At 43.0% G+C, this 24683-nt stretch overlaps 1 protein-coding gene across 1 annotated transcript; it reads left to right on the plus strand.

Moving 5' to 3' along the window:
* Positions 1–5111: 5111 nt before the first annotated feature.
* sgip1b (SH3GL interacting endocytic adaptor 1b) lies at positions 5112–24261 on the plus strand. The gene is made up of 23 exons (XM_056420448.1): positions 5112–5376; positions 10686–10749; positions 11068–11113; positions 11916–11972; positions 12313–12370; positions 12939–13114; positions 13233–13244; positions 13774–13785; positions 14182–14206; positions 14717–14780; positions 14904–14974; positions 15092–15166; positions 15257–15325; positions 15418–16209; positions 17705–17826; positions 17934–18084; positions 18614–18725; positions 18969–19124; positions 19769–19901; positions 19995–20197; positions 20448–20512; positions 20656–20820; positions 20936–24261. Exons 1-23 carry the CDS (start codon positions 5367–5369, stop codon positions 20956–20958), a joined length of 2661 nt encoding a protein of 886 aa, XP_056276423.1. The 5' UTR covers positions 5112–5366; the 3' UTR covers positions 20959–24261.
* Positions 24262–24683: the final 422 nt, after the last annotated feature.

The raw sequence follows: 24683 nt of genomic DNA on the forward strand, positions 1-24683 counted from the left end.
ATAACCACACAGAGACAAACAGAGACAAATAGAGACAAATATAGACAAATAGAGACAAACAGAGACAAATAGAGACAAACAGAGACAAATAGATAGATAGATAGATAGATATATTTATTTGTCGTTTGCCAGAGTACAGGTACAAAAGCATCGAAATTACAAGAAAGGGTGGATGAAAGATTACAGCATAACATGAGGGAAGAAGGCGAGAAAAAACACCAACCCCCCGACTATGCCCCGAGAGGGGTACAGTGTGGGAGCAGGAAAAAAACACCTTAGCACATAAGCACATACATTTTAGACATGACTTGCAACGAGTAGGAAGGGGGGAGGGGAGGTAATCCAACAACTGGGTGATCTAAGCCCATCCATTGGGGGCAGAAGGTAACCAGCACCGACAAGCAGCCAGCCGGTCCGGCGCCATCACAGCAGCGCCAGCCACAGCCCCGTCCGGTCACACTGGGGGTAAAAAGCAGGCGAAGGCGTGGGATGGGGGGAGGGGGGTAGTGAATGCAATCAGTATTATTGAAAGTTTGTGTGCGTGTTCTGGTATGTCGTCCTCCCCCAGGCCACAACAGACAGAGTTCTCAGTCCGCAAGATGGTCGTTGCCATGGAGATAGCCTTGAAAGGTCCTGGGAGAAAACAACCACAGGTGTCTGTGGATAGGGGGAAGGGAATGAGAGAGGTTCTCACTTCAGCGATCTTCAGGGGAGTTGTTGTTCCAGTAACGGCCTTGGCCAAGGCCCGTTCTGGTTGACGGAGCCGAAAGCAGATAAGATTGGGATTGTTTGGTCTTCCAGCAGCTACATCCAATTTGCGCACCTACTATTCCACCACTTTCCTCCCATTTTCCAATCGATCCAATTTCGTCGTGCAGCTTTAGGGGGCTTTTAACGGCTGTCACCGTTTCTTTAATTTTCCGATAAACCAGGGCAACGCCAAATCCAAACAGCAGAAATCCTGTAATCATAGTTCCGAATAGGTAGATGTCATCTACGTCCTCCACGGAAAGGCTGCTAGGCACACGACACGTCCATCGTGTAACCAGCTGCAACGTCCCGGCAGGACGGGCAGGTTCCCCCGAACCCAAGCTTCGTCGAGAAGGCGGTGTCAGTGCGTTGAGAGACCAGTTGATCAGATGATCAGTTGATCGGTCCATGGTTTTTAGTTCGAAGAGCGATGAGGAGAGAGTCTCTCAAGTATAAAACAAGACAAGACATGACGAGAGAAGCCAAGCAGGGAAGGGAAGGTCATGGGGAGGAGAGGGAGAGAAAATGCGACCGCCTTCGAAGAGAGCCTTCGAAGAGAGCCAAAGAAGAATGGAGACAAACAGAGACAAACAGAGACAAATAGAGACAAACAGAGACAAACAGAGACAAACAGAGACAAACAGAGACAAACAGAGACAAACGGAGACAGAGACAAATAGAGACAAACAGAGACAAATAGAGACAAATAGAGACAAACAGAGACAAACGGAGACAGAGACAAATAGAGACAAACAGAGACTAAAAGAGACAAATAGAGACAGAGACAAACAGAGACAAATAGAGACAAATGGAGACAAACAGAGACTAAAAGAGACAAATGGAGACTAAAAGAGACAAACGGAGACAAACAGAGAGACGTAATGTGTTCGATATGTTTGTGGTTAACTTGCCTTAAAGCTATCTTATCCACATGACAATGTGCATATGGGATGTATAGCCTGTTTTTTGTCCTTGCTTCTATTCATAGGAGTGTTATGAATTCAATACTGTGGTGCACTTTGTTTTAACCTGTTGTGACGAGAAACCCAATGAGATTTAATGATAAGGATGTTTGAATTGCATGAAACATGGTTGTGTGTCCGCTCATTATTTTATGATGTCGGTAGTCTGCAAGCAAAAAGGCAAGAAAAAGGCGCTCAGACGGAGAATTCTGATGACATTTTAATCTCAATCGAGTGAAATTGTTTCATACATCCAATACATCACCCGCCCAACGTACTCTCCGTTTGATCAATGTCGTCCCTGCACAGTGCAGCGTTGTTTCTGAAGCGCTCGCTATACAATTGAGTTTCTGCCTTATATGTTAGTCGTGATGTTGTTGACATCTAACTGCTAGAAAAAGTTGGTTTTATTCAGCAGGTGGCAGTATTGAGACACACAGAGTGGACAGATTCACAGCGCATGGTAATCCCATCACGGTTCCCTTGTGTTGGAGCACTCGAGATCTCAAAAACACTTTTTAAAGGTCTCGGAATCGACCGTATTTGGACTCTTTCTCAGACAGTGAGGACTCAGAATGTGGAGGTGTAACTACACCGTCTGTCTCATTACTGTGATTGCTCATAGAAAACAATGTAACATTCCCACACATAAAGTTCATCTCTGCAATGCTTCTTGATTATTTTACCAAGACATTTCTCACATATATTTTATACATACACACATAAACAGTATAATTGGCGATGAATGCAGAAGAGTCTTCCTTTGTCTCCTGTGGGAATGTGCATATTTTTGTGGATCCTTGATCCTGGGTCCTTTTGCACAGTTTGTATTATTATAAATTAAATCTTTAACAATACAATACAGCTTGGTTTTTATGCGGAAGGGTATAATATTCTGCTTCCCTGAGGGAGCCAAGTACCAAACCGTGCTGCCAGTATCTCTCGGCTCGCAGCTCTCCGTCTTTGTGTTTTGCTCTGCCCAGCTCTCCTTTTGCTAATCCCAGTTATCGTGATCTCTGACCCCTTGAAGGCATCTTATGTAAAGAGCTGGATGAGGAAAGCACACAGGAGCAGCCCGTCGTGTGTTGGCTAAGCTCATTAGCAGTTACACCGGCATGCCTGACAACAGCTACAAATAAACCACAGGAGTGGGAATAGTCAACTAAAGAAGGGATGGCGCGAGATGAACGTGTTGGCTTCTGCAGTGATTGTCTCAAAAGCACTGAAACGTACACTTGCTCCCGGGTTTTGTGTGTCTGCGTCTGATTACACTCTCTTACATTTCACCCACGTCACTGACATCCAATCGTCTCTTCACGTGTGAGCATAGAGACAGCAGACGGAGAGAAAAAACGCCCCACGTGTAGGTTCAAATACACCAGGGGGATGTTTTTAATGTTCATCTGTTAGAACTACATGACCTCCACACAGACACACACACACACACACACACACACACCACCACACTATACGCAATCTGTCCTTTCTTTATCAGTGAGGGTGAGTCACACTGCATAGACAGTCCAATACGCAGCCATTACAGCAGCTGAATAATCTTAATATTGCTGTGACTGAAGCAGGTTTCCCTTCAGACTGCAACACAAGAGTGGAATGCTATGAGGATTAGTTTGCCCTCGCCACTCTCTCTCTTTCTTCCAGCCTAACATGTGACGCCCCTCCTTCCAGTGAGCATGTGTCATGATTACAGCTGACAGTGTGTAGACACACTGTCCTCCTCCAGTGTGACACATTTTTAACAAAATAAATGTGTCACACTGGAACTTGCAAAGCTCCAGTGGGACAACTTGCAGTTATGTATAGTCAATATATTTATTGTTTTTTTCCAGAGTGCTATAAAATTAAGTTTTGTCCAACTGCTTCTTAAAAGAAAGTCTCATCTGGAGTCTATTTTTACAAATCCATCCTCCCAAAATTGGACCGATGATGTTCTCTTGACCTCCTCTTGTTGTCAGAGCCTCTGACAGCACGGAGCACACTATCCTGATCCGTCAGCTAGAGCACAAATCTCTTTAGACGGGGTTTCCTCATATAGATGGGAATACTTGCTCATCCTCAGCTTCCATCTCCTGCAGGCAAACCTGAGGCGCCAATCCTCTTCATTTATTTACCCCATTTGTCCAGACCATTCAAAAATACATCTCATCTATATGCATGTTGTTGACATTTACTGTAATTGAATCACTATTTAAAGCCCCTGAAAGCTTGTTTTCAAATCTCAAGTATTTTCCTCTAACATGAAATATGCATGTTGAAAAAACACCCCTAGTTTTTATTTATTGAGATGGTTTGATTAAATCTGCAACAACAACACAACTGTCATCACATTTTGATTGAATTGTTTCTAAATCATAATTACGCCATAAATGTACACAACATCAGCTGTTGTTGTTGTTGTTGAGAACATCACATATTTGATGGACTTTTCCTTCACTTTCATCCTCCTGTACATACATGTTGATCCATGTGTGTGTGATCGAGAGCAAACTAAATGGGGACTCACTCATGATTCAATAGCGGGGGGGTACCTGCAAAACTATATATATATATATAGACACATGGGGTGCTTTTATCTGTCGCTTACTCAAGGACAACATCATGTGGTTCAGTAACCGACCAAAAACTGATTGGAAACTTGTTCCTCTTGTGTAACTTCTTTTTCAATGTATTCATGATTTCAAGAGACTTAAGGCTTTTAGAACAGTCCCTGACCTCTTCTTTTTTTATTCTGTTTGCCGGTATGTCTCTGGGTGAGTCATGCTTTTTTCCCACATTTTTGATTTGTGCATTTATCTTTGCTCCTCGCCGTCCTGAAAAGCTTAATAACCCCAAGAAATAGAAATAGAAACTTCACATTACACAAATTCCCATTTTAAATGTTGTCCCAAAATGCCCACTAACACAAATATAATGAATTATTGTTTATTTTATTTCAAGCACATTAAAGTAAACGTTTAGACACTCACTGTTTTAAACAGAAATCTATTTCTCAAGCATTATTTTATGCATTATATTATGTGAAACCTTGTATAATATGTATGCAGATGGCTGTCGAGTGTCTGCTCGAGGCAAGCTGAGAGGTGCTATCAGGGGACAGCAGCCATGTGACCATGGTTGCAGGGATTGGTTTAGTGCAGATGTGACATCAGCAAGCCTCCCTCTCCCTCCCTCCTCCCTCCTCCCTCTCTCTCTCAGTCTTTCTCTGCCTCTCTCTACCTCTCTCTCTCGCTCTCTCTCTCTCTCTGTACCGCTTTGCTTTTTTCTCCTTTGCCTTTCCTCAGCGTCCCCCCTCTCAGAGATGGCGTGTGTCGGTGCTGCTCGGGCGGCCGGGGCCTAACAAGCACACAGAGAGGAGAGGACCCGCCCCCCCATCCCCCGATTTGCTGCATATTCCTCGGGTGTCTCCTCTGACTGTGTCCTCCGCTGCTGCTGCCTCTCATATCTCCCCCCACCCCACCTCCCTGTGCGGGTGTCTGGAAGTTGGGCCCTTGGGGGTGGAGGGAATCAACATCGTGCTTCGCTGGGGAGCTGTGCAGAATTAGCTATGCCCTGCCCAGGCATCCTTTGACCGGCTGGATTTCTCCATTTATGTCTACCTGCGCACCGGAGGGCAGCATAGGATGAACATCAGCAGTCATGATGCAAGGTAAATGATCGGAGCACTCCTCCTCCTGCTTTACTTCCCATGTTTCCTCCTCGGCGTCCTCCTCTTGCGCTCGTGTGTCCTGATGGGCCATTCAGGCTCGTGAATCCAGCGGTGTGATCCGTTGTAACGTGAGCTGTAACGAGCGACATGCAATGAGCGGTGTGACAGGGTCATTGTGAGTGTGAGTGTGTGTGTGTGTGTGTGTGTGACATTGTTTGTGACAGATTGAGAGAAAATATGTATGACATGCGAGTAAAGGTGCGTGGTGTGATGTGTAGAGGAAGAGCATTGTCGACCTGCACCTGCTAATGCCCGGTTGTTTGTGTGTTTACATGTGTCCGCATGTCTCTGTGTGCATGTGTGCACATTGTAGTTATGTGTGTAGTTACACACTCGGTCTGTGTCTTATAAGTCGGGGTTTCAGGAGTCGAGGAATCTGCACTCATTCATACCTCTGCTGCTGTAGCTAACCGTGCATGATGTTGTCTCATGCCGAAAGGACAAGTGATGATTCAACGATGCATTATGTGGTGCCTGTGTGTTTTGCACACATTGAAGTAAAGGATGCTGTACTTAAGGTGACATTGGATGAAGTGCATGGTAAACTATGATGGAGATGACAGTTGCTGGGCCTTTACCATCCATTAATGCCAACGAGGTCATGGAAGTTGGCTGTCATTAGCAAAAGGACTACAGTCAGCCTGCTGTGATATTGTCAGTTCATGGGCGACACAACGAGCCAGATGTCACAGGCTCCTCAGAGCCCTCGCTAGCTTCACACACAGTGTGAACGGTCACGTGTCATTGCATTTAGTTCATTTGATTGTGACTCAAACATGGCTGTAGAACGTGTGCTGCAATTGCAACCTTTTGATTTGTATGCACATTTGGGTTTATCATCTCCGTAACAAATTCACTCAATGCAACATCTCCAGAACATGTCTTATCATGTTAGACTACTTAGAACTGAGCATCTAAGTCTTTCATCAAGTTTGGGGAAATTACCTCTTTTTGACCTGTGAGTTTATACAACTGTGGCGCGACCCCGTGGTCCATATCGGTGGCAGGGAACACTTAAAAAGACAAAAGGATGCTCAATGCATCATCCATCCACACTGCAAAGCCAATTAAAAGGTCGGTCGAGAAGATAGACATCATAGAAAAGGTTGGATTTACAGTGGAATGTAAGTTATATTACAGTTATCATTAGGTGGTGGTAATGTACCATTTGTTTGTTCGGGTTAGTTGGCTTACACAAGGTTTATTTTCAAACTATTAAATTAAAAATAGAATAAAGGTCGAGTCAACTATACAGAAAATATAAATACTGTATTTACAGGTACCTTTAAACATGGAGTCGTGTGTAGGAACCGGAGTGGTTGCTACAATCAGCGCTGAGCTAATCTTTCTTCTGAACTAGTTGGTCCCAACTTTGGTTGTATTTCTTTCGTGTTTGGTTCAAACGGCCTCTCAATCGATGGCGACTGAGGCGGGCTGTTGGTAAGCAGGCAGTGTTGGTGTGTCGGAGGGAGGTGTGTACTGGATTATCACACCGATACACAACTGACATCCAGCATGGATAACTGACAGTTTGTCTGTTTTAGTCATTTACAAAAACTAAAGCAGGGACAGCAGGGACTGTCTTCTTGCTGGTTTGAATAATAAAGTTACATTTTAGGGTTCATTTTTGACTTGTATAAACAAAAACAAAAACATTTTTTTGTAGGATTTAGTCACATCTGGTAGCTTAAATCTTCACAATTTGGCTCAGTTGTAAACTCCATGCACTGGTGGAGGCCAACAAATGACATATCAGACATACCAGATATCTTCTGGAGCGTTCTGCTTTTGAAGAGTAGAAGATGCGGTTGAAACAATTCTAGTAAGTGGACCTTGAGTTGAGAAGTAAGAGAGTTGGATGTTTTGAATCAGTGTTCAAGTGATTTGGATTTTAAAAGTTGTTGTTTAATGAATTGATATCAGACACATTCAGGGACACATGGCTTCTTAGAAATGTGAAAGGTCTTCGAAAATATTTGTTGTATTCGTCTGAAAGCTTGAAGATACACTTTAGCAGGGTGACTAACACAAATCACCACTATAGTCCCAGCAAAGAGTTTAGCTGAAATGTGTCCAAACAACTCGTTTCTGAGCAATAAAATGAAGAAACTTACTTTATATTTTCAGTTAATATAATGAATTACCCTGTTTAATGAGTGGGTCTCTCCTTAAGGAGAGTTACATACGTAGGGAGCACTAGCAGACTGGTTAGGTCGGTATGTATTGTATTGTTCAGCAAGTTTACCAGATATTAATGTCAGGATTGATTCACTATTTCTACTCCTTATCTGGGAAAGACACATGCAGGTTGGAAGTGGACAGAAGGCTCGCTGTCTCCACAGACAAAGAGCTGTGGTGCAGGACTAATCTGTGCTCCTGAGCAGCTAGCTCCTAATACATCACAGGCCCCGACACGTCCTTCAGTACCCAGGAGAGCTTCGTCCCACGTGAAGGGCGCTGAGCACCTGACTTTCAAAATACAACAATCGGTACATGACTGTTTTTTAAAATAATATTTATTTCAAATATTTGATTGAAATATAAAATGAGACATCGACACAGGACAGTATGTTCCTGTTCTTTTAAACACAGCTCACAAATGACAAAAAGCTATGATGAGCATGGAAGCTGAGCTATCAAGCTCCTCTTTTATGGAACCAGCTTCCAATTTCAGTCGGGGGACAACACAGTCGTCACCTCGTAGAAGAGAGACTTACTCTTCTCTTTCTTATAGTTGCTAGGCTGAGGGGCTGAATCAGGTTTGCCCTTCCCTTGATATGCTATGCTGCTGCTAGCTAGGGGCCGAGGGGGGGGATGCTGAGCCTCTTCTCTCCTTTTCTCTCCTTTTCTCCCTAAGGATGAATTTTCATCTCAATCACCACCTACTAACTCTGCTTTCTCCCCTTTTGACTTTCGTTTCATCATGTCATGGTCATCGGATGATATGATGATCATATCTGCCTGATGGATACGCCTGGTCTGGGTTATTCCTGCTGTTCATCCTCTACACCCACCCTCCTGTTGAGACTCTCCCCTCCCTCCTCCCCATCTGCCCCGCTGCTCGTGGAGTGGATCCTCCATCGGAATATGCCTACTATGAACTACTATTCATACACTCTGTCATATTCATTGTGTGTTTTTTTAACTACATCTATCTTGTGCACACATCACATTAGGAGCATCTTCCCATCCTAGGAGGGAGAGGATCTCTTGCTGCTTTCCCCCTTTTTTTTTTTTCTTTTTTCCCTGAAGGGTGGTTTGGGAGTTTTCCGATGTGAGCATTTGTGTGCAGGGATGAGACAATGTACTTTGTAATTGAATTATTTGAAATAATTTGTACTGAATTGAATTGAATTGAGCTGCCTCTGATCTGCACACAATGTTCACCCGACCAACTGTCCATCACGTGTCCTGTTGCTCTTCTGGAGATGTGAGAATCAACTGTGTTCTCTTTCAGCTAAAACACTGTTATGTAAACACGTCACTTGTCTCTTTTCGGAGGAAAGAAATAATACACAGCCAATACAAAAAAGGGAGAAAATTCATTTTTCTTCAGGGCGTTCAGCGGTTGCTCATTTTTTTATTGCATTTTATTGTCTTTTACAAATGTGGTAAACTGTTTCTATTTTTTCAGAGCTATCACACAGGTACATGGTAAATACAACATTTGACATCTTGAACCCGAGGGAAGCAGGAGGATTGTCAATATTAATCAATTCATTAAGCTGTATGAGTATACTTTAGTGGCATGACTGGATAGAACATGTCCGTCTGTCTGTGGTCAGTCGGTCTGTCGCTCCACACTGGAATATCTCACAAATATTGAATAAATTATATTACCGAATATCCTCTGGCCAAAGGATTTTCGGTTATATCATTTATTGTAACTACAGACTGTGTCTGTGCTCACCACCCTCCCGCTCCTCAGTCACGACAGCTCTTCTATGGGGACAGACGCACACACCGATTGGCCTCAGCTGGTGACCAATTAACAATCAGCCACCAACTGAGGCCAATTAGACAACGTTCCCTGAGCCACACCCCCGCTCCACCCACTCTGCATCCGAGCCTAAACACCCCCCGCTGCCACACTGAAGTTCACTCTTCATTTTCGAAGACTAAATCAACATCCTCCTGCACATTCAGATACTTCTAATCTTACTTTTGTAAGCAAAACAAAAACTACAGCAATAATCTTGGCTGCCTCACCTTTTGCAGTGATCACTCCTCTCCGTCTCGCTGTTATCAAAGACATGTCTGAGGGCACCACGCCCCTCGACTCTCCTCTTTTGTCCTGGGATGTGTAGCCCAGGTCTCGGCCTCATGCTATGTTGGGAATCAAATGCCACAAAAATACTTTATTATCCAAACATATGAAGCGAGCCACACAACGTCTTTCTTTCCTTTTAGTTATTAGCATTGTTACAAAGGTCAAGAGGCTTTGGATAAGGTTTTGTTACTCCTGGAACATATGTTGTAATATAATAAATAATACAATATCCAGAAACCTCAAAGATTTTACCAGCAGACTGAAACATATAAAAACAAGCAAATCCTAAAATGTGAGACCGTAAACCACAAACTGAAGCAATCAGTCAAAATAAATATTTATTTCAATTTCTGTCGGTCCACAGTCGGTTTCTGCGGTAAAATACAAAATGTTTGCCATTGACTAAAAACACAGAGGAAGCATTACTCTATAATTACAATATCATATTGCAGAAAAGTTCAGGCTTTGAATTACGTCCTTTTTGTGTTGTTCCAGTCGTCCTGATTGGAGCGCTGGCTGGTGCCCGCCGTCAGTGCTGGAGGGGTCCTGGCACCCAGTTGGGCCGATGGTTGCTGGCGTAATCGATCTCCCACCGGCTCTCGCTAATAAAGTGGACACGTTGATCAGCCTTTGCTCGTGTTTTCTTTCCATTTTATTCAGTCAAGGAGGGGACACTTAAGGGCATTTGAATCTGCGCTGCTTCCCGAACATTTATAAAGACTTTCTCAAGATGGCAGCATGTTTGTGTCCCAAATCAATACATCGACACAATTTATGATGTCATCAACGTATTGGGGTTCTGGTGTTTCCTGTGTGTCCACTAGGACCGTTGTCTCCTCCAGTTAATGCACCTTACCCTGTCACTCTTTTGTGTTATTTGCTTTTAAGTGCATTTTAATGACAAGACAGTTCACTTTTTATTAGTCTCGGAAGCATTGAATGAATTCTTCATGATGTTGTCTCCCTCCCTCCGCACCAGGACTGAAAAACCGAACCAGGAAAGCTCTGGGTTTACGGAAGAGAGACAAGGATACAGAAGCAACGTGAGTTTGCTCAGGCGCATAATTAACATACCACACAACTCTGAAACCCTGAAGATTTGAAGTTTGATAATGTGAATTAATAGAGAGATGGGTATCAAACCTAAACAGACTTAAGCTCCAAATTATGTTGTGTCAGCATTGAGTTTCAAAAATGTAATGTTGCAAATATGGAAATATATATAATATGTGGTCGAATATTAAATCCTTTTTTTGTTTTGTTTATGTTAGTCAAGATAATATTGTGTCAGAACCCAACCTCAAATATTGAAATTACCATTGTCCTGTGATATATTTGGTTTCTTCTTGTTGTTTTAACAGGGGTTCGCCTGACAAGGAAGGAACTGCAAGCGGGAAGAAAGGAAATGTATGTCAACTTGTCTGTTTTCAGTGAAAAAAGTGGGACGTTTCCTCTCTGTTTCCACTCTTCCTCTCAGTGTTTGTAAATATATAGTTTTATTTAATCAAAGAAATCATCCAAATACAGAAGTGATAAAGTAATACTTTGGACATTGTTGTGTACTAATGCCACTGACTAACAATGTTAAAACAAAGCTGTTACTCCATTTAAAGGATACCTTCTCTTTATAACATCTTAGGTACTGTTTATTTGTAGTTTTGGCAATAATGTATTTTATTGGTATGATAACTTTGGAGTCACCACAGTAAATTCTGAGATCTAGAAGCATTGTGACATCACGACAACAAAGTCTGACGAGAAACACGAGAAGTCAGACAATCACGTAAACAAGCCAATATTTGATCAAAACCACGATATTATTGGTCAAAACAAAAGTGAGCCCATCTAAAGTGTCAGAAATGATCCCTCATCGTACACAACTACATTACTGTAACTATGATAGGTTACAGTTAAACTACAAACTATCAAAAGTGTCTCTTAATCTAACTGCTCAAAGTTCTTGCTCTGTTTTACGTATTCTTTTGCAATTTTGCCACAATTTACTACAACACTGTTATTTGTACCGATAGGAATCATAGAAATAGGAACATTAATTAACCAAATTGTAATAAACCAGACTCCTTTTTGAGGATATTCTACGTGTTTATTATTTATTTACACAAATAATGATTTGCATTTTTGATTCACTTAACTTGTTGGAGGCTTTATGAAGTTCTCCTTTCATTATTCTGTCTGTTCTCCATGTTAGAAAAAGACCAATGGAGCACCGAATGGTTTCTATGGGGAGATCGACTGGAACAGATATGTGAGTATACTCCTTGTTCGACTGGCTACTCCTCCTTTTCAATGTTTCTGACAAAGCAGCGACTTTGCAGCTTTGCCATGATTAAATCGTTGGACTGCGCTGTGGCCATCGGTGTCACGCAACACAAGGTGTAAAATTACAGTGCGAATAGAGATCGCTGCATATTTTGTGAGTCAGCAGGAGCTTCAGCCGGGAATCTGAATGTCTCAGGCAAGACATCTGTGAAATCGGAGCCGCACTGATATGCAGAGCTGTTCACAGGGAGGAGTTGAGCGATGCCTCTTTCAAAGTGTGTGACAGACTGGAAATGGTTATCGCCTTTCTCCTCTCACTCTTCCAGGCCTCTCCTGACGTGGACGAGGAGGGCTTCAGCCTCCGGCCTGGGGAAGAGGGCGATGATATCCTTTCAGTGATGAGAGGAAGCAGTCTTGTGACTCTTCTCCTGCAAAACTATTGACCTGTTTGGCTGAGTGACTCATTGGATGAGTGCTGCTCCACTTTAACTAGGCCAAATCAATACTCTCTCGCTCTCTTGCCACATCACATGAGTATATCCCTGCAGCTGTAAAAAAAAAAGAAAAGAACAGAGCAGGAGGGCAGCCGGACAGACACATTACATTCAGATTGGCTTTCCAGTTGTCATGAGCCACAGTTCTCATTCACAACTGACACCCAGCTCAATGGTATTTTAAGTTTGTGCTCCCGCAGGTGCCAGCAGGTAGAAGTTTGAAATAGATTCATAGAGAGCTGGTATTATGGAGACTACCCAGGAGCAGGATGACTTAACCCAGTGTCGGTTAAAGCGGGTGATTTAAAGTGAACTGGGACACAGCCGACAGAGACACTGAGCTGACATCTCACTCCACTTTCGAGACGTTTAAAAGAATATGTTATCTTAAAAATGTTGCAAATTTAATTATCCAATATGTCTCCCTGTATTTGACCTTGTCCTTGACACATGTTCACCAGCTTCCAAAGCGAAGCAATGTTCCTCCTCCAGCGACTCCGAGGACGATGAGGAAGGCAAACAGAAGTTCAAAATTAAGATCAAGCCGCTGGTGGCGCACAGTGCCAAGTGTGTCCCTCCATCTATGGACGAGCTAAAAGCCTCAGTGGGAGGCCTAGCACTCTCTCCATCTCTGGTGCGTGCTGCTGATCAACACTAGTTCTCCTGAAGGGAACACATGCTGCAATGTATATATTGTAACAGCTGTTCCCTTTGTGTCTCTTTTCTTCTCTCTTCTCTCCGTCATCCTGTAGAAGGGAAGTCCGGTAAGCCTCTCATTCATTTTCACATCTGTATCACCACCAGCCGGGGATTCCATGGAATGAATTCACTAGAGGCGCTTGAGAAAGTTTTCCTCTGTTTGAGAGTTCATTGATGAATCGTCTTCATTGCGTCACTCTTTTGTCTGCATGCAGGTTGTGTCTCACCCTCAGAGTCCTTTCTGTCGTATTTAGGCCTTAAAAAAACCTCACCTTGTTTTGTTTCTGTTTAGCTTCAGCTTTACTTGAAACCGTCTGGCAAAGTGTCTGTGTTCCATAATGCACAGTAAACATAACACACACAAAGCTCCAAACCTTTTTTCTTACATGCCGAGCAACCTATACGACATTTAACGCTGTGTGTGTTGCTGGTATTGTCCACATAATATCAACGGTGTTATGGCTCATGTTGTATTATTAAGACTTTGCAGTGCAAGTAAAGAGGTGTGTTTTGTTTGAGTTGGTGTCCATTTGACTGATTGTTCACTCACTCTCTGACCCAGGTCTCTTCTCTCTTCCTTTTTGCTGGTCTCAGAGACGCAGCCCGGTGAGTGTCTCACACCATCTGCTGGCTGTTTCAAAGCTGACAGCCTGCAACACAGCTTTCTAACCTCTGCTGTCCGATCTGTTTTAAATAAATGCAGTGCAGAAAGTAAAAGAAAATACATCAAATTGATACTTTTGTTTCCATGAATATATATTGCTTCAGATATGACTAAAGTAATCTGCCTTATTTAAATAATAGATATTTGGACCTTAGAGACAAAATGTCTTAACAGCTCTCAGGTGTTCTACTTGATCGTTCTACTTTGGTACTCGTTTTTAGACAAAAACATTTTAGAGATGAATTTAGGATGGACGTGTGTTTGAAGTGTTCATTGTCACAATATACTGTTTGTCTTTATCCTCATTTTATCTAATGTTTGTATTATATCTTTTACAGGGGCAGATGAAAAGGAATTTGTCCTGTAAGTACACCTGTTGCTCACGGATTTTGCTCACAAAAATTGCTAACATGCTGTCAGTGACAATGCAAACATGCTGATGCTGAGCAGGTCACATGTGTACCATGTTCACGGTTTTAGTTTAGCGTGTTTGCGGATGAGCGCTCAACACACAGCACAGTTGGAGCTGATGGAAATGTCTGTTTGTTCACGTTTTGGACATCAACCAATTTTTAACCTGATGATAGCGCGAGATGAAAACTTCAGGGATCACCAAAGTGACTGAAGGGAACATGAATGTCTTTATTGAATTATGCAGCAGGGCCGAGATCCTCGAGGCAAACCATCAAATAGCTGTTGAGATTTTTCAGTCTGGACCAAAGTGGTGAAGCAACCAACAGGCCGACATGCCATCCCAAGGGCCTGACCGCGAGATAGGCTAAGGAGATAGATATATATATATGTGTTTTGTGATAGTATAAATACATACAAGTGCTATAGAGAGCAACAGCTGAGTTTAATTGTGTTCTTCAGGTGAAGAGATTGCCAGACCCAGACGCTCCACCCCCACACCAAGTCCTGCCCCTGAGACGCCGAGGTCTGTCCCTGCTAAAGCATTACTGACTGACCGTCAATCTGTATTATATTGACAGCACTACATTTGAGCTTTGAATAATATCAGAGCAGGAGTTTGTTTAAGATTGAATGTTCTCTCTTGCAGTGACAGGCTGTCGCAGAACGTTCCTGCCTTTTTTGGGCTGCCATCAGAGACCAAACATGCCAGATATGATGGTCTGTCCCCTACCGATATTACATCACCTTCATTGAGACGAAGCGCGTCATGTAGCAGAAGCAGAAGCATATTACAAAGGTGAAGTTTATTGTTTTTTTGTCATAATCCGATCACAGTGGTGCCGACTGATGTATGGGAAGAATCAAGACCGCGCTCGGAATCACCGCTGAGCAGAAGCTTCCCAACGGGAGGTGAGTTAACAGCCTCAGTGACGTCAGTACATATTTGAGATGTTGTCCTCTGTCGTGCTGAACTGGACTGAACTGTCACGCTTGTTGCAGCTCCCCCTCCGCTTCCTCCAAAAAACATTCCATCGAGAAGTCATTACTGCTCTGCTTCTGCTTGTGATGGTAAATGTAGCTTTGACCAACGCATTGTTTATCAATTAAATCCTGTGAGAGTCTTTTTTTTAAATCTAAATGCGATCTCATAATCTTTGCAGCTAATCTACCCAATGGAAGGGCCGCTCGCAGGTCAGCCCCCATCTACCTGAACGTCCTGTCTCCCGCTTCTTACCAAGGCTCCCCGGCCCCTGACCTGGACGACGTGTTCGGCCCCTCAGACGGGACCCGCACCAATGAAGAAACAGTGTCTCCCAGATGGGTTACTTTCACCAGCGGCAGACCCCCGCCGCCTGATGAACCCGCACCTCCTCCTCCGCCACCAGACTCTCCTGCTCCAGAAACGCCCTCGTCGACCCCCTCCACCCCCTGCCTCTCTCCGGGACCGCCGCCAAATGAGCCCCCGCCCTCGCCTCCACCGCTTTCCCCGCTCTCACCTCTCTCACCGCTCTCACCCAGATCTCCGCCTCCTTTCACGCCACCGGAATCACCTCCCTGCGTCGTGCTCGGACCTCCTCCGCCGGATGAACCGGCCCCTCCCCTGCCTCCCGACTTCTCTGCCTCTAATTCGCCTCCTCTGTGTTTCGACGACGAGGGGACCGATGAAGAGGTGCTGCAGTTTGCAGAGTACTGTTCGTCCCCGGCCCCCATCAGCCCCGTGCCCCCTCTGCCTGCAGAGCGGAGGTCTCCTCGGGTCGGAGTCACGTCTCCTCTGGTCCTGGGGGCCGTGGGGGGAAAGAGGACTCCGGAGGGAGCATATCTGAGAGATGATATCCCGGACTTTGTGGGTTCACCCAGAGAGCTGACGCCGAGTTTCAGGGGCACGCCACCTCCTCTCCCTCCAACCACGTACAGGTCTATTATGTCCTCCCCAGGGCCCTACTCAGGCAGCGGTGAGTACATTGGTCTCTTTCTCAATGTGTTCCGTCATATCTACGCTGCCTGCACACTCAGATACGAGCAGTCTATTTAAAATATGGAGTGTCCTTTAGGTTTGTTAGAAAAGGGGAGAATGACGCTGCCATACATGTCTGAAATGCAGGTCCTCTTGACCCCTTGTGATCTGTTTACGCTTTGTAATCTGAACCAGCTATAGAACAGTCATCCCCCTCTCATGAACAGCAGTCACTTTTTTCAGTAAATACAAATATAATTCATATCTTTATGATTTTTTGGGTATATACAGAGGGAAAAGTACGACTGTTACTAGCTTACTCATTTATTTTGAAGAAAACTTTCTCCAGAGCAGCTTTACAAGCACATGATAGCGACGACATTAATTCAATTCTATATAATTTTGCCAGCTACTTTCCCTTGATAATGAATAATATAACACTGTATTAATTTAGTCACCAAAAATAATGATTTTATAATTTATGTAACACTTAATTAACTGATAATGTTATACAAAAGCCAACTACTCTTTTGTAATTTGTAAGGATGGAAATAATATGCTAATTTAAATATTAGACATAATCATTACATCATCAGTATAATTGTAATACCTCTTTTGAAGTCAGAGTTGCTGGTTTATATAACTATTCAAAGTACAAAATCCCATTATCATATTATCTTCCATTATGTGGGAAACATTCATTATTGCTTTGTTATTCTGAGCTTCACCGGCTTATGAGTAATTACAAATATGCTCCTCTAAAAGAAATGCACATCATTTTTCAACGTATTGTAGTTCAAGCTATTTTGTAATTACTGATCAAAGCGGTATTTATAATGTCCTAAGCATTTATGAGGATGATGCAAACCAAACCATTTTAGGAATGACTTTTAGGTATGATTTAGTTATGAGTATTTTAGCTACTGAAACTTACCCAACCAATGTCGTTCAGAGAAAAAGTGGAATAGTGTCCGTCACACATCGAATAAGTAAAGATGTCAGTGTTGGTGCACTATAAGTTTGAGTAAGTGGGTTTCTTACCAGTGGAATGATTTAGAAGAATCAACCTCTGTGTTCCTGATCCTGAGCAACGTAACTCTGTGAGGTTTGCATACTTTTTTAATTCCAAGGTGACCACTGACAGTAGCTGCAAAAAGAAAAGATGTACTAACCTACAATTGTCAAAGTCAGACCTTTTTTTGAAGGACAGCAGCATTTCGTGAGCATCTATGTGACAGTCAAGTGTGTGTCTGTGGCTGAAGGCGTTATCAAGTGCCATATTTTGCCTGAGACAAAAAATAATGGAAACAACTCCTCAAAATCCTTTTGAATTTTGATCACAAGTTACGGTCTGAAGAACATTCCGGTGAGGGGAGCCGTGCTCGCTCTGTGACAGTGACATGAGTGGTGATGTTTGAGCTGAAGTTGAATGCTAATCTCTCTCACTATGATCTGAAGGCAGTGCTAACCACAGACACTGGTATGTGCCGCAGGCCCCTCGTCCCCAGCTCGTCCCGCCACGCCTCAGTCTCGAGGCAGTCCGGTCCCGCCGCCTCCTCCTCCTCGACCGTCCTCGCGACCAAAGCTGCCCCCGGGGAAACCGATCACAGACCCGGTACATGTCCAAAGTCCTCTGTCTCTGGCTGCCTTCCTCTCCTTTGATGACAGTCTCTCTGTGATTTGAATCAAATAGGTTCAATTGTTATTGTGTGCTGTGTCCAGACTCGGCCCTTCAGTCCTCCGGTTTCAGGCAGCCCCCCACCTTTCGCCCCCATGGCCCGGGCAGAGAGCTCTTCCTCAATTTCCTCCATTACTTTACAGAGCACAGCATCCACTCCAACCTTAGGAAGGGACCTCAACATGTCCGGCGCAGGTAAACTGCCAGCTCCGTTTGCTCTTCCTGTTTTTCTCTAGCCTCACATCTCAAGTCTGTGTCCACGTTGTCTGTCACTCATCATCGTGTCCTTGCCTCACACTGTTGTCCCTCTACATGATTCTCTCCTCCTCATGTCTCTGCTCACTCAGAGGCCTCACAGCCTCTGGTATGGTTTGACCACGGCAGGTTTTATTTAGCTTTTGAAGGTGAGTTGAGCCAGATTGCTACTGTAGTCCCACCAGTGCATGGGCTGAAAGCAACTGCCCTCCTTTTAATTGCAGTCCTCTCCACGTTAATCTTCACTAAGCCACAATATTGCTGCCCATCCCATCCCATGTCCTGCTCACTCACCTACGATCTGGTTTCTAGATGGATTGTTGGGTTTATATTTTTTGCTTTTTTTGCTTTATAGTCCACTATCCTTTGCGTATAACCCATAGCTAAATATTTGAGCACATATGGAACCAAGACATTATCCAAAGTCTATGTGTATATGAGGTGTATTTAATGTGTGTGTTTTCAACAGGATGCTCCAGAGGACCCAGTCCACTCACCATGGGACCCCAAGACACTCTGCCAGTGGCAGCTGCCTTCACAGAGACGATCAACGCCTACTTCAAAGGCGCGGACCCCAGCAAGTAGGCCCGCATTCTGTTGTTTTGGACAGTGTGGCCATTGTGGAGCGAATGACCAGTATGCGTTGATGGAACACAGAGACAGTTTTTAATTGTGTTATGAGTAGCAAGTTGTAGAGTCTCCATTGATAGACCAATAAAGGGAAGACACTCCTGGGGGGCGCAAACAGACTTTGCACTTCAGAGGGATTCTGGGAGTGTTTGTGTGTGTTTTTGAGATCTGCCTCTTCCCTGTCTATGTCCCAGATGTGTTGTGAAGATCTCAGGGGAGATGGTGCTGTCCTTCCCTGCGGGCATAACCAGGCATTTTGCCAGCCACCCAACTCAACCCATCCTCACCTTTTGCATCAGCAACTACAGCCGACTGGAGCAGGTCCTCCCCAACCCACAGCTGTTATGCTGGTAGGAATTACAACACAGGCAAACACACAATACAGTATCACTGGTCTTTGTTTTTACTGTACATACACTACCGTTCAAAAGTTTGGGGTCATCCAGACAATTTCGTGTCTTCCATGAAAACTCACTTTTATTTATCAAATGAATTGAAAATTGAATAGAAAATATAGTCAAGACATTGACAAGGTTAGAAATAATGATACATTGAAGTATTAATTTTGTTCTTCAAACTTCAAGCTCAAAGGAAGGCCAGTTGTATAGCTTATATCACCAGCATAACTGTTTTCAGCTGTGCTAACATAATTGCACGGGTTTTCTAATCAGACATTAGTCTTCTAAGGCGATTAGCAAACACAATGTACCATTAGAACACTGGAGTGATAGTTGATGGAAATGGGCCTCTATACACCTCTGGAGATATTTCATTAGAAACCAGACGTTTCCACCTAGAATAGTCATTTACCACATTAACAATGTATAGTGTGTATTTTTGATTAATGTTATCTTTATTGAAAAAACAGTGCTTTTCTTTGAAAAATAAAGACATTTCTAAGTGACCCCAAACTTTTGAACGGTAGTGTACATGATATAAGTATGCCATTATGATGCTCTCGTGGTTGATGGAATACGTACCTCTCGTTCCTCAGTGACTCCATAACAGACAGTGTAGACACCAAGGAGTTCTGGGTAAATATGCCAAACTTGATGAGCCATCTGAAAAGAGTGGCTGAACAGAAGCCTCAGGCGACATACTACAACGTGGACATGATCAAATATCAGGTATCAAATATCCATTTATCGACGTATCTAGTTGATCTCACTTTAGTATCCACCCTTCCATGTAGCTCACCGTCGTGTGTTTCTGTGTCTCAGGTGTCAACAGAGGGGATCCAGTCCACTCCTCTGAACCTGGCGGTGAGCTGGAGGGGCGATCTCACAAACATGGATTTAAGAATAGACTACAAATACAACACAGAGGCTATGACCGCCCCCGTGCCACTGCACAACATCCAGTTCCTGGTTCCTGTGGATGGAGGCATGGCCAAACTCCAGGCCATGATCCCCCCCGCCACCTGGTAAGGGCTTGCTTTTAGAATCGCCAACATAGCACCATAACTCACCCTTTAGCCCAATTTATAGGATGTTTGGATGCTATGTTGTAAGTGTTTCAATAAAATCAAATGCCTCGTTAGACCAAATATTGAACATGTCTTAAGTGTTTCTGTGTTAGCGTGGACCTAAATTAGACAGAATTGGTTTCTTATGGCTTCGTGCATGTCAGACAGCAACATGTCCCCTGTCATGTGGAATGACTTTCTCATAAAGGAATCGAGAGCAGCAGACGATACAGTGGAAAATCCCCAGTCTCTCTCATAGATCTGAAAATGGAGGCAAGTGTTCATCTTTGCATCCATTCATGTTTTTCTACAATCTTGTTCTTGATGAATCAGTCTCATTATGTATTCTCTAATGTTACTGGACTGAACTGAAATCCCAGTTACAAACCCATCAATACTGCATCTGTGTCCCTCAGGAGTAGGGGCTCTTCTGGGCCGGTTCCAGATGAGAGAAGGCCCCTGTAAACCCTCACAGCTCGCAGTCCAGTTCAGCAGTGAGGGGTGCACTCTGTCAGGGTGCGACATCCAGCTGGTCGGGACCGGCTACCGGCTATCGCTGATCAAGAAGAGATTTGCTGCAGGTCAGTTTGCGGATCATAAATGTGTCTGACCTCTTGGGTGGAGTCACCTAAATGCCCACAGACGCTCCAGGCTGAACGTCTCCGCTTCATTGACGCGTTTTGTTTTGCTTCACAGGAAAATATTTGGCGGATAATTAGTGGACCTTTTTGTGAACGGAACCAAAAGAATCAATGGCTTAAGACTGTGAAGACTATGGATCCATCCCATGTTTAGTGCATTTAAAACGTTCTCTTTAGCGACCATTAGAATTAATGGTTGAGATTGAACAGAATAGCAGAAGACACACCGACTGCTGCTGAGTTTATGCAAGTAAATACAAATCATTCATCTTGTGCACTTGGAGACATAAGGAGTAAAGCATAGGGAAACCCTGATTCTTTGTTTTTGAATAGTGGATTCATCCAGTGATCCAGCCTTATTCATTGCAGTTCTTTTTGCCTAACTGGTCGTCATTGCAAATGCACTGAAAAAGACAATGTGAATAGATAATATCATATTAAAACAATCTTAAACACGGTGGAAAAGGCTGGAAAATGTAATAAATGAATTTAAAAAGAAGTGTAGTTTAGAGTTGCTTTGCGGTTGTATTTCAGTAAGTTCTAGGTTCCATGATAATGGGGCGGCTGTAGCTCAGTGGGGTGAGGGGGTCGTCCTGCAACCCCAAGGTCGTCCGTTCGATCCCCGCTCTCCACATTAGTTGCAAGTCAAAGTGTCCATGAGCAAGGCACTGAACCCCCAGTTGCTCCCCGGGCGCATCACTGCAGCCCACTGCTCCTTAATAACTAAGGATGGGTTAAATGCAGGGAATACATTTCGTTGCCTGTGTACCTGTACTCTGTGCAATGACAATAGATTGAATCCAATCCAATATCTGATTTACACTGCCACATCAAATCAGATTTTTTCCCCCCACCATGTAAAAAAAGATCTTTTTCGTTGTCGAAGCAGAAGGGATGTCTCTGTGGAAACAACACAGCCCTTTCTACAGTCGTGTGATTCAAGGGCACTGGTCAGTTCAAAATGTCCCGCAGCGCTGGAATAGCACTCTTCATCTAACGGGCTTTTTATATGGAATTGTATTTGTGTCTCTTATCGGATCGCATGAAGGGGAATTTTGAGCACAGTAAAACTTTGTTTGCAAGAAAATTAATTATATTTTGTATATTGTCAAGCAAAGAAGACTAATTGGAGCAGCTCAATTATTTTACTTGTTTGCCTTATCTTAGATTTAAATTCTAGTTTACAATCATTATTTTATATAGTAGCACTGGATCACATGATTGCTTTATGTGAATGAAGTTGCTCGTAGTGACAAACCCCACAAAGAATATTCACCCAAATCGTGTTCAGTTGATGGTTTTAGTTTTCCAGACGGCGACTAAACTGATGACTTAGCTGAGTTGACTCTCGCGGCTCTCATAGCATTGTTTTTCTTCGCTGCAGACGGCAGGTGTTTCAGAGAAAAGGCTCAAATGTACACGCTGTCAAAGTTGGCAACTAGCTGGTGTACATTGTGGAGCATTTAGCTTCTCAAAAGGCAGACTTTCCATCAGTTGGGCGGGACTAAAAAACGGCTTAAAAGGAGACTAAATAGTGCTCGTGTTACCGAGTGTCTGCTTGATGTGTGCAGCTGTTTGCTAACAAGTTCACTATGTCATCTTAAAAGATCAAATGTCCGAGTTGCGGTCACAGACGGTTTCCGCTGCCAAAAACAATCATCAAATTGCATGTTTAGGGTTGGCATATGGGGTTTATGGCAGCAGAATATATTTTAGTTTGCTCAGATGAAATTATTTTTCCGTTATAATAATTTCTCGACAAAATGTCATCCATGTGCTTGAAAAGAAACCCATCTGGTCCCGTCCGGCGATCAGGATCGAAGCACACACAACGCTTAATGTCTACACATGCCGCCGTTACCACTATTTTAATGGCTTTTTGCCGTTGACGGGTCATGTGAGCACAGAGTTGAAACTGTAAATCAGTTACAGAAGTTTGACCTTCCGAAGAACAAACGCATTACTTCACCACGATGAGGGTGTGCAATGCTGAGATACATAAACCTTCCCACATGAAAGGACTAGAGACTCGAGTCGTATTTGTGGTGGTGTGTGAGCGGTAACATTGTGTAACAAGGCGATACTTGAATAACAGAAGCTGCTACTTTCACTGGATTCAGTTAATTTGTTCTGTTGTGTTTGAAAGGGCCTTAAGGTGTAAGACGCACACAGAGCCAGACGTGAGTGCCATATGGGGGTGAGAACGAGCTTTAAGTTTCAGGGTGAATAAAGAAGGCGGACGATTGTAGGAGTTGCCTTCGATGCTGCTGAAAAACTTGGCCAATTCCTTTGACCATGATCTTTGATAGAGGTCTTGACAAAGATTATTGGGGACATCACAGAGTAATGAAAAGAAATGACAGCCCTATTCATGTCCCTGTCTTATTTTCTTCCTTTTCCACCATGTTAAATAATAAATGTTTTATCATTTTATAATAGCAATATTTAAGTGTAAAAAGTGTACATAAAAAGGTATGTTTCAAATATTTCCCTGGGCATATGGATGTGTCTGTGATTGTCTCTTGATTTATTGATGTCAGCACTCATGATGAATTAGGCCCTATGTAACAACACCACTCTATTGTTTAACATGTGGGTTTCTTGTACCAAAAAAAGATTTGCTGTTGACGAATAACCTCAAACGGTGCCGCATGAAATCTGCATTTGTCCATTCTGTCTTATCAACGCAATACAAATGAACCCATTTCAATACGGTCCTGATACGTGTGTTATTGTATAATTGTGCTATGAGAGGAGACTTTTTGCCTTCACTTAAACCTCCACTCTCTGTTTTGCTGTTGTTGCACCTTCAAAAACTCATTGTCAATACATTTGGCATGTATTCATTGATATTTCCATTCCATTCCATGCATCTGATATAGGGGTTTGAAATTCTCCTGTGTTTGACTTGCACACAAAACACACCTTCAATTTCATCAATAAAACAGTTCATGGACTCATGTCACATGTGGATATGTATTGGAACATCACATGTTATATAATGTTTGAATGTGTTGACTCACAGATTTGGCCTATACTATTTAATTTAGTTTTTAAAATAATTTAAAATAGAAATTATAATATGGTTAGTTCAGTTAATTGTGAACAACAGTTCTCAATGTTTCTGTTAATGATGTTAATATTTGTATTTGCCTTATTTTCAAGAATACATCAAGTCCTCCCATATGGGAGGGTTTCTGTAAGTTTATTTTTTTTTACAACGTGTTGGCTGTATTCCTTTCACTGCATTAGACACAGAATATGCAAACATGTCATGTAAATTTCCCATCCAAAGATTTTCAAAGTAAATATATGTACAAATCAATATAATGTAATACCTGTTTTACTTGGTAATAAAGAAGAGGAAATATGATACATTTATATCCTTCTCATTTGTTCAAAGATAGAAAAATATACTTTGATAAAAATACCACTTTAATATGTAATAAGTGAATCTCTCTCAACCGGATTCACACTGAATGTTTCGTTATTATTCTTCATGATTAACTTCTAGGTTGCACAAACCCTCAACTCGGTCATGTGGGTTATCAGACAGGGTTTGAGGACAGAGTGTTACTCGAGAAAACAACCTCACTGCAAGGCCCATTTAGGCCATTTTGTGAAGGACTTACATATCCATGTTGGCTGAAAAGCTGAGGTTCAAAGGTAATGCGTGACCTTGGACAAGTGCTCAGATAAAAAAAAGAAATGTGAACATCTTCAAATCCACGACAACTGGAGAAACTCCACTCTGATTAATGGTGAGATCAAACACTCCAGAACAGCTGAACAGACCTGGCTGT

Source organism: Pseudoliparis swirei, chromosome 8, assembly GCF_029220125.1.
Source record: "Pseudoliparis swirei isolate HS2019 ecotype Mariana Trench chromosome 8, NWPU_hadal_v1, whole genome shotgun sequence".
Lineage (NCBI taxonomy): Eukaryota > Metazoa > Chordata > Actinopteri > Perciformes > Liparidae > Pseudoliparis > Pseudoliparis swirei.